This window comes from Seriola lalandi, unplaced genomic scaffold (assembly GCF_002814215.2).
Source record: "Seriola lalandi dorsalis isolate HSWRI2012SDOR001 ecotype SW California unplaced genomic scaffold, Sedor1 jcf7180002054465, whole genome shotgun sequence".
NCBI classification, from domain to species: Eukaryota; Metazoa; Chordata; class Actinopteri; order Carangiformes; family Carangidae; genus Seriola; species Seriola lalandi.
Genome location: NW_019525018.1, coordinates 136,543 through 146,786, shown reverse-complemented (window position 1 = coordinate 146,786; position 10,244 = coordinate 136,543). Strand labels below are relative to the sequence as shown.

At 38.2% G+C, this 10,244-nt stretch overlaps 1 protein-coding gene across 1 annotated transcript; it reads left to right on the top strand.

Annotated features, from left to right (window-relative positions):
• Positions 1 to 8,669: 8,669 nt before the first annotated feature.
• On the top strand, positions 8,670 to 10,242 carry pth1a (parathyroid hormone 1a). Its single transcript, XM_087175381.1, has 3 exons — positions 8,670 to 8,768; positions 9,177 to 9,274; positions 9,437 to 10,242. Exons 1-3 carry the CDS (start codon positions 8,670 to 8,672, stop codon positions 9,681 to 9,683), a joined length of 444 nt encoding a protein of 147 aa, XP_087031507.1. The 3' UTR covers positions 9,684 to 10,242.
• The last annotated feature ends 2 nt before the right edge of the window (positions 10,243 to 10,244 follow it).

Genomic DNA, 10,244 nt, shown 5'->3' with positions numbered 1-10,244 from the left:
CCATGGTGTGAATAAAAAGTAATAGCATTCATGGATTTGAAAGGGGATTGCATTGAGGAATCAAAGTAACCCATGGACACCTGAATGTACAAAGATTAAAGGAACTTCCGCGCCAGTAAATAACAACACAGAATGAAAAGAGGAGCTAATAAAAAGGTTTGATTGTTATTCAATACTTCATCCATCATCAGTCTGTTCACCTATGTAATCTCTCTTTTGCTCAGTCAATTCTGTGCTTCACTATGAACATCCCCCCTTTTCACACCACAACTCATTCTCTCGTTGTGTCGCAGTTAAAAACGAATCTCCTGTATAGAAAGGGTCAAAGGGTGACCCAGAGTTGTCTGGGAAACCTTTCAGGCAACAGAGTAGACAGTTTCTTTTTGACTATTTTTTAACAATTTCCTCTTCAGTTTTGTACAGCAAATTAATCTATTGCCTCGCTGCTTATACAGTTCCTCAAGGACACATTTGACATGTCTTTTTCTATTGTCTTCCAGAAATGTCCAAAACATGACTGCAGTAAAGGTGGAAAAGTAGCTATACAATAATGACTTATGACAAATCATGTTGACCTTATCTGAATTCAAATTTATTATTGTAGATGTTTTCAGAGTCTATAACTAAAACCTGATTTTATGCTCCCTGCATGGCAGACAGGGACTTATTCGAAAATCATTTTACTTTTAGGTCATGTAACAACAACTAAAACAACTCCATGACAACTGTGTTACTAAATCTGCTGGGGAAGGCCATAAGATGTGGTTGAAAGTTCTGTCAACACCAAAAAAGAGGTCTGACATTTCTTTTGTCAGACTGCTATTTAAAGAATGAGCCTTCAGGCACTGTTGTTTTTTTCCTGAAAGTTATTTCCCTTTTTAATTGAGTTTTGTCCTTGTTCTATGTAGTAATGAATCTACAGGAGAGTTTTTTCCAGACATTTTGTTATTCTTAGGATTATTATGAAGGCCTGTGGGAGGAAATGCACCGCAGCAAGATTGCAGGATTTCCATTTTAGAGTCTGGCTGGCAATTTTTTGACCCATTTCTGTCCCACCACACCATTAATTTGACAAAATCCTCCATCCTGCGTCTGTGTCTGTACCATGTGCTGTAGCGCAAGACCGTCCTTTACCCTTGTTAGTTTGAAGAGTAGTTTTTTTTATAGATAATCAGATGGGTCGTTAAGATGTGCAATTAACTGTAGGGATTAGCTATTTTAAACACCAGCTTTATTAATATGATCTACTGTCCTAAAAAAAAGGCAGTTTGTGTAAGAAAACTTTATAGTTCATAAAAAATATATGTAGTTTTGTTGTAGGTGTCTCTGTTATTAATATTCATGTTAAAATCAATAGTTTTCCAATGGAGTAAAAGCATGTCTTAACCGCACCAAATCACATGATTGCACTAGAATAAAATGCTAAGATAGCAGCTACTGAGTCCCACTAAGCTTGTTTCCTTTAGATTGGTTTTTATTGTCGAAACTCAAAGACCAAGATGTCAGTTCAACAAAATGGATATTTTTCATTACCAGGAAACAGGGAGGGAAAAATCAATAAATAAATTTAGTTTTACCCTAAGCTAAGGCTGACCAAGGCAATCACACCAGCTTGATTGAACTCCGGTGCTTTAGCTGTCTGGTTTTCTGTCTTAGTTGGACAAAGAGTGCAGCAATACAAAGCCAGAATGTAGTTACTACAAAAAGAGTAGCTCTCTTTTGTTGTTACTGCAAATTTTAAAAAGCTGTTTTCCAGTCATGACATGTAACTAAGTGAATTTACTCAAGTACTCTACCTAAGTATTATCTTTTCATGTGATTTCATACTTGTATTCTACTACATTTCAGAGGGAAATACGATACTTTTTACTCCACTCCACTTATTTGACAGCTGTATTTACTAGTTTCTGTATTTTATAAATTAAGACTGTAAAGTCCAAGTACAAATATGATTCTTATGGAAATTCATTCACTCTATGTAAGACAGATTTCTTAAACGTGTGCGTCTTTGTCAGACTGATTCTAAGCTGGCTGTTGTGCAGACGAATCAGCCACATGAAGGCAGTGACAGTCGGTCCACACAAAACTCAGGTGTTGAATTACATGATGTAACTTGCACATACATACCGTCCTCATCTGTTTCCCTCTGCTTTTGACACTTAATTCAGCTCATTTTTTTTCAGTTCAACTTAAGTATTTTGGTTTTCCCTCACTGCTCTCATCCTCCCGTTTTCATTCACAGCAGGCAGCCGTTAAAAAAAAACAAAAAAACTAACTCTGATAAACCCAATCATGAAACTTGAAATGAAACATGAAATTTTTTCTTTTATTTTTGGTCTGACTGAGAGTTTAAGGAGGTTGTGAGTAAGACTTTTGCTGTCCCACGGCACTAAATGACCATAATGCATCTGTGGGGGTGAGAGTGCTATTAACACATACTGTATGACTCAGAACTATTTTGCCACAGGCTGAGATTTCCAGCTTTTCAACTCACAGACAAGCCTGCACTCTTTTGAAAAAAAAAACAAAATAACTGGCTCCACACTAACAAACAGCAACAACATGGACCCTAAAACGCCTCTAATAGTTGTTATTTTTAATGGTTTTGCAGTGGGCTAGAATGCTGACCGCAAGTACCAGCAGGTCTCCGTGAACATCTTCCTGTTTGAAGACCTGCATGGATATTAGGCCTATTTTATTTCTCAAAACCATCTTCATGTTGGAGGAGTAATCAGATCCCTATAAACCTTCAGCTTTATGTTCTCATTGTGCTCATAGATTACTCCCGTCGAGGGCTTGTTATTTTCATCTATGGGGAAGTTTCCTGTTGCCATGGCGATCACAAAAAGCTACTGTGGGCAATAAAACCCCGGAACCTTTGCTTCCCTCCATATTTCTCACTTTCACACTTGAGATGACAACCCACATCTTATGTGACCATAAGTCTGCCTGTGTCAGACATGAATCCTGCAGGGAGGAGGCAGCTGAGATGGAGTTCAGATTTCTATTAGATTTGTAGACGTAACAAACAGGCAGACACGCATATGCAGCAGCTACACATAGTTAATTAGACTATGTGATTTAAGCTTAACGGAGGCCACAGTGATAAATCCATGTGGTGCAACAGTAGCAAAGTTAGGAACTTAGTAATGTTCGCTACACAGAAACATCAATCCAAACATTAGCTATTATATACTACTGGTCATCAAAGCAAAACCCATTAATGTACTTAATTGTTTGTTTTGGGGTTTTTTTATGTATTTTTTATTTAAAAAAAATTCATCAAGATATTTAAATTTTGACCTGATTATAAAAAGTTAGGCGATATGGTTCCTCCCGTAGGAAACATGAACATCTGAACACCTGCTGGTGCATTCAATGAATTGGGGTCATGGGATCATCAATCAACCCCAATTATGATTCATCCTCTGGGGACCATAAATGTCTGTAGACATCTTTATGGCAATCCATCCGGTAGTTGTTGTGATATGTCGTGTATATATGTATAAAGTGGTTGACCAACATTGAACATTGCAATCCCTGGAGCCACGCTGCAAAAATGGCTAAAAACACTGGGTCTAAATAATATTCTATACACAACCCTAACTACACATAACATCTTTGGTCAGTACCAGTACCTTCTTGCCTGCGCCTTTAAGGTGGATTCATCTAATCTTTCACTAATATACACACCGTATTCTGCTCTTATGAGTTTTAGGAGACGGTTTAAAGGTTTCAGATTCATAGTGTCTGTTGTTCACAGCTGACATAAACTCAACAATTGGAAAGCAACATTTGTGTTGGATTTGCTCTGCTTCAATTGTTCTGATTGATGAAAGCTTGGACAAACTGACAACAACACTTAAATGTTAGGAATACAAAAACATAGGTCGAAGTGGGCAGACTGATGACTCTTTTGTTGTTCGGTTTGGCTCTTTGCTCGTCCCCATTCAGAGAGCAGAACACAGCAAGATGAACATAATCACAGAGGCAGGTGGTTTACACATTTTAGGCTCATGGCAGAGTTATTGCTTGAAAAAAATCTGTTAAATTGGTGGAATGTGCAAAATGCCGGATCAGAGCAATCAACCCAGCTAAATGAAGGGATTTCAGGCCGTGGTAATGGCCTGGTGTGATGGTGTCTGTTGGCAGTAAAATTATGCTGCATCGCCTTAGGGAGCAGGACAAGTCAGTTCTGGGAAAAGGGGGTCAGGCGGGGGTAATGAACTGCCTGTAATTCACATGAGCTCACTCAGGAGTTGACTTTTCTCCCCGTGTAGTAAATCCTGTCAATCACATTGAGCTGGAAGGCATTGCAACTCATTCTTAAGTATGTTGTGAGAGATTTTTCTGAACTGTGGGAATAATGTGAGAAATGTAATGCTTTTATATTGAATGGCATATTAATACCCGATTGGTAGGTTGCTGACCACCACATCTAACACTTTGTTTCCATCTCTTTTCATCAAAAACAGCCAGTCTCAAAAACTCTTGATGCAGAGTTTTTCAACTATATTTAAAGCTGCACTTATCTTTATAATAAATCATTATAATGTGAAAAAAGTTGCATATTTTGATGAAACTACAGAGAATTATTACCCAACTCTACAATTCTCCTCAGCTCTATGTGTCATCTTTTATTTGATTCTTTGGTTTTCATCAGTCAATTTCTCAGGACAGAGACATGATTGTAAATTAATGCTAATGTTAATATATATAAATAGGCAATTACATGCCAACATGATCACCATAACAACTCTGTAAAGTTATAATATACGCTGTGTTTTCAGCTTGTTCCACTGGAACCATAATTATAAGTATTTCAATTTTTATGATTTCTTCATTTTTAAAAGTCCAATTATAACCTCTGTTTTTTAGATCCAACCAAATTCTTTAAATTATTATTTCTCTTTCTATAAACCCACTTTTTAATGACAACCTATATCTGTATCTGTAACAGTGCTCTTGTTTTCTCCACACTCTCTTTTGAGTGACTTGAGACGCGAAGCATCTGTGTGATGTTATTTATCTTCTCTGTCACCCGTCTGAGGACATGCCGTCACCCTCTATAAAAGTCAAAGCCTACTCTGAAATAGCAGTCCCCCACTCCTTATTTACTCCCCTGTAACTATTCTTAAGTCTTGTGGACCAGCTTGGCTTACTGATGCACCTGACTTGAATAGCAGTGAATGCTAGCAATGCCCAGCATGTTAGCAATTCCTTTGTTAACGGCTTCCCTTAGCACAGTGGATCTAGGTATAAAAAGGAGTCTGTTACAGATTATTTCATCTAGTATCTGGATCCGTTTTACTGTCGGATGATGTTGTTTGTGGGACTGATGACTTTAAGTTGAAGTGTCTCGCCTTGTTGTATTCCCACGCACCTTGTTGCTTTCGCATGCCATAGGTAACGCGCTACACATTGAGGCAGCATGAGGTAATGAGGACGACAAGGTTAAGGATCCTAAGCTAAGGTCAGAGGTCGACGTGTTCAGCGGGTGTCATCTAAACAGGCCGTGGCCACCGTAGTCCGTAATAGTATAACGGGAAAGCGAGTGGAGGTCAATGTCTCTGAAGAGCCCCAACGATCCCTGTAAATCTTGTAAAGCTGGTATGTAAACAACTTTAATCACCATTTGTTTATGTATTAACAGGTGCAATGGCTGAGATCTGAGAGTCAATCAGTACTGGTGTTTGATCACTAGCTGTTTCTAACACTGATTCTTCATTCACATCTGCTAATTTCTTGGATATTACAAGTAAAACCTAAAGAACTCTTGAGCTTTTAAAAATGTATTTAGCTGAAATGAAAGATACACTTCCATAAATTTACATCTTCTCTCATCTTTCACCTAGGTGAAAATAAAAGTGGCGTAACGTCATACTCTGCCTTCTCTACTGGTGCCTTCATGCTCTTTTTTTCCTCATGGGAGTAGAAGGAGGAGCTCTAAGCTACGATGATCAATACCTTTAGACCTGTTAGAGGTGATCACCATGCCACAGTTCACACTGGATCTTTAAAACTTTTATGTTCTGTAATTTGCTCGGATAAAACAACACATCTACTTTCCCGGTGGGTTTTATTTTTATCATGAGATACATCACTGCAGTACAAAGTCTCATTTGATCTTCTGATCTTGAATCAGTTTCACCACAGATTAACGGGGCTTGGTATGAACACAACCTTTGTGTCATGACATTGCCATTCCCAGTTCTTGCTGCATTTGGAGAACTCATACCTTCTTGGTTACCTAACGTGTAGTGTGTGTGTGTGTGTGTGTGTGTGTGTGTGTGTGTGTGTGTGTGTGTGTGTGTGTGTGTGTGTGTGAGACCATAAGAAGTAGTAGGTTACTTCTCTCCAGTATATGCTATGTGGCCCTGTGGACTGATCACCCTTGAGACACCTGTGGTGGAAAGCTGAGCGGGGAGATGCCTGAATGACAGACAGAGAGGCAGCGTGGACGGTGCTCGGATTTGAAATTTAACAAATAGTTAAGGATGAGAAGCCTGAAAGCTAAAAGATGAATTATAAACAAAAAATATATACATAATATATACAGTCACATGTTTCATCTGGAAAAACATTTTCTCAATGTTTTGACAGCTTTGGTTTATGCTGTACTTATTCAAAATTTTGAATTGAATATTGAATATTACATTTTAATTGAATGTGCTCCAGTTCACACAAAAACATTTCCACTTTCCATTATCAAACCAGGCAGCTATCTTGGTTTATATTTATCCACTTTTTAAGATACTCATCCTCAAGAACTCTTTCATCACTCACCCCCATATAAAAGAGGTTAATGGAATTTCATTTGTGTTGCTATAAACTGTATGACATTGGAAAAGCTCAATAACAAGTGTTGTTGCAGCTGACATCCTGAGACACTGATGTTGAGTTTTTAAAGTAAAAATCTTAAGAACTGACCAATGAAAACCAAAATTATTTGCACGTCTACATCCCACCAAAGGAGAGAAGTTATATTTTCTCTGATCTGGGAGAATGGACTCTTTAACCACCGTCCTTGTTCTGTGCAAAAATATAGTTACATATGAGGCTTAAGCAGTTAGTGTATCAGCTAGATCTTCTCGTTTTACAGTATTTTTGGCACACAATTTTCATTTTGCTTACTGAACTATGAAAAAAAAGACTCAGGGCTGTGGAGTTTGTCCCCCATCACTTACATTAGGTGCACATTGGAAAGGAATCTTAGGCTGGTATGAACAGGAGAAATTATTACAGCAATCACAAACAGTTTCAACATACATGACACTGAATTGTATTAAAACAGACTGTGAACTTATCCTTTAACAAATCAAGATAATATATCCGAATAGGTTATGATTCTCCAGATAATCACAGATTCTCAAGTTAACACACACGCATGCACACACATCTGTCATGACCAGGACAGTGACGGCAACAGTATCCCCCACTGACACACCTCCTGAACTCCCACTCTCTCTTTGATTCAGGATGTTTTCTCTGACGTCAGTTCGCTGCAAAGGCTCTTTTTTGGGAGGCAGACTCATTAAAACAATGTTAATTCTTGAGTAAGGTGCCTATGTAACCAGGGAGACTCTCTAATGGTCAATGAGCGTCATAAATCCATCTAAATGTTGGCACTATTGTTGTGAGACGGGCTGGAAGTCGGACAAAAAAGGTCACATTAGATGTGGACTAATGGATCTGGCCAGTCCATGGAAACATGGAAAAAATAAAAGAGAAGCATGCAAAATTGAAAATGTGGAGGGAAGTTCTGTGCTAAAAATAAAGTGCTTGGGGAAAAAAGTGCAGTTTTGGACTGGGAAACAGTTTTTTTAATATATATATATATAACCCTTTCAGTAAAAGAGCAGTATGTGAAATAGAAACATTGTAATGACACATAGAAATATAATATATGACGTGTATGTCCCTATCAAGAGTGATGTTGCCATATAGGGGATATATTTTTATCACATATATACATCCCCTGGATACATGAAGATATAAGTTTATAACACATATGAAATACCCATAGTGCTTCATATAATTTGTAAATGTAGGCTACATATATTAAAAAATATCTATAATTCATTTTTATGTGGTATATTGTGAGCCTACATGTTGACAGTATATATTCAATTTATATAAGTACATTTATTAAAACAACATACTTAAAAATGTTTCTGCTTATATATGGTTTCCTTATTAATTTCTTATTAATTTAAATTCTTATCTTTCCATTCTGGGAAATTGGTCTCATACTTTTATATCCCACTATATATGATGTCAACTTATACTGACAGGCGTTGGGATGGATATATATTCATAGTCAATAAATCATGTTTTTCCCATTTTTCATAGGTTTCATATATCATTTTTAAATACCCTATGTTTTTATTTTACATATACATATATGACATATATAATATTACATTTACAGGTGAATACAGACATTCCTAAGGTTTGAATCCTGGTGCATGTGCCTGTTTGTGCATGTAAGGTGGGCGTGAGGATAGTTGGGTTCAACATGCAATACCATTCATTACCAGCGACAGTGGTCCAACCCACAAGTAGCCACTGAGCACTCATGTAATAATGTAGTAATGACCACTGAGCACTCATGGGTCGAAATGTCAACATGTTGACGGGCGTCGCGGCTGGTGTGACCTCATCGCAAGATGGTCTCCTCTAGTTTGGTGTGGCATGACAGCGGTGAAAGCCTGAAGCTCACAGGAGGTGTTGCCATTCCTGTGCTCGCCCCCTCCAGGAGCTTGGAGGTGTGACATCAGCAGCAATAATGAAGGCGGCTCATCAATGGCTGGGCCCAGGGGCTATAAAAGGAAGTCGGGGAGTCCGGTGGTTATCATAACTGATGAGGGCTGACCACCAAACGACACTGGCTTCAGTTTATAGTCCTACCACTTACGAAACTTTTACTTTTATCAGACTGAGAAGCCACCGACAGAGGTATGTTCAGCATGGTCTGTCTTTAGATATGGAGGATGGAAATTTCAACTCAAGTTTTGGCTATTTCTTCATTGAGTTTCGTTAGATTGTGCATCAGTTTTTAGGCTGATTTGTGATATACTACAAATTTAATTGATTTTGGTGTGCAATAACCTTCTCACTTATATTAAAATTTAGTTATTTAAATTATTTCCCTTTTTTCATATTTTTTCTAACAGGTCATCAAGGTCAACATGCGGAATAGGGACTATAAATTCGTATTCATGTCACTCTGCATTTTACACCTCTCCACTCTCTGTGAAGGACGCCCCATGAGGTAATTTCACCTCCTATCTCCTCTTTCAGATCAATTAAGATCACCTAAACTACAAGGTCATTACCTCATTTATATCTTTAATTAACGCTCCTTCTTATCATCGCAGCCTGTTTTTGCACAGGTAATTAATGTAGCCTATGTATCTTATAATCCTGAGTACAGAAAGAGGACGGTGAGTGAGGTCCAGCTCATGCACAACGTCGGGGAGCACAAGCAGGTGCAGGAGCGCCAGGAGTGGCTGCAGATGAGGCTCCGGGACATCCACACCGCCGCGGCCCGGGGCAGCAGCAGGGAGGTGGGCCGGACGAGGAGGAGGCTGCGCCCCGAAGATCTACCGGACTTGACACCAGAGGAGATTCAGTACGCTTTGGACTTCTTGGAAAAGCTCCTCAAGTCAAAGCAGTCATGAGTTTAGTTGATTATGTTTGACTTGCAGCAACATTTACAACATTCTTTTTTACAGAATTTCAGGCTACTTACTATTTTTCTACCTAATTTGAAACGTTTCTGGATGTCTGAACGCGTCCTTATTTTATTAGACTGCACTTTTATTTTATTTATTGTACATTTTCACATTATTTATTGCATTTTATGAACTTGATATTTATGAAACTGTGCCCTGACGAGGCAAAGCTTCCCTGTTGTGAATGCACTTTTGTTTGACAGGTGGTGTTGTAAACCACTCCCATAGCTACTTAGTCCACTTCGACAAACTGAAGGAGATAAAGAGTTGGACCAACGTTGTTGTTTATGATTTTACAATGCTCTCATTAATGGACAGACATTTAAATCGGGTTGTCTGGTTTAAATAGATTATATGAATTTTGTCTGTATGATTACATTGCAGACCTACTCGCAATGCTAATTATTTTAACTTGGATTTTGACCGTGAAACGTCCAAAGGGATATTTAAGGTTAGGCTGTAAACTGCTAAATTACAGATATAAACTATAGCCTGTATTTTTACATT

Coding starts and splice junctions, on each gene's coding strand:
- pth1a (XM_087175381.1), top strand. CDS start 8,670: ATGGTCTCCTCTAGTTTGGTGTGGCATGACAGCGGTGAAAGCCTGAAG. Junction 8,769..9,176: donor CCCCCTCCAGGAGCTTGGAG/GTGTGACATCAG, acceptor TTTTTCTAACAG/GTCATCAAGGTCAACATGCG. Junction 9,275..9,436: donor TGTGAAGGACGCCCCATGAG/GTAATTTCACCT, acceptor TCCTGAGTACAG/AAAGAGGACGGTGAGTGAGG.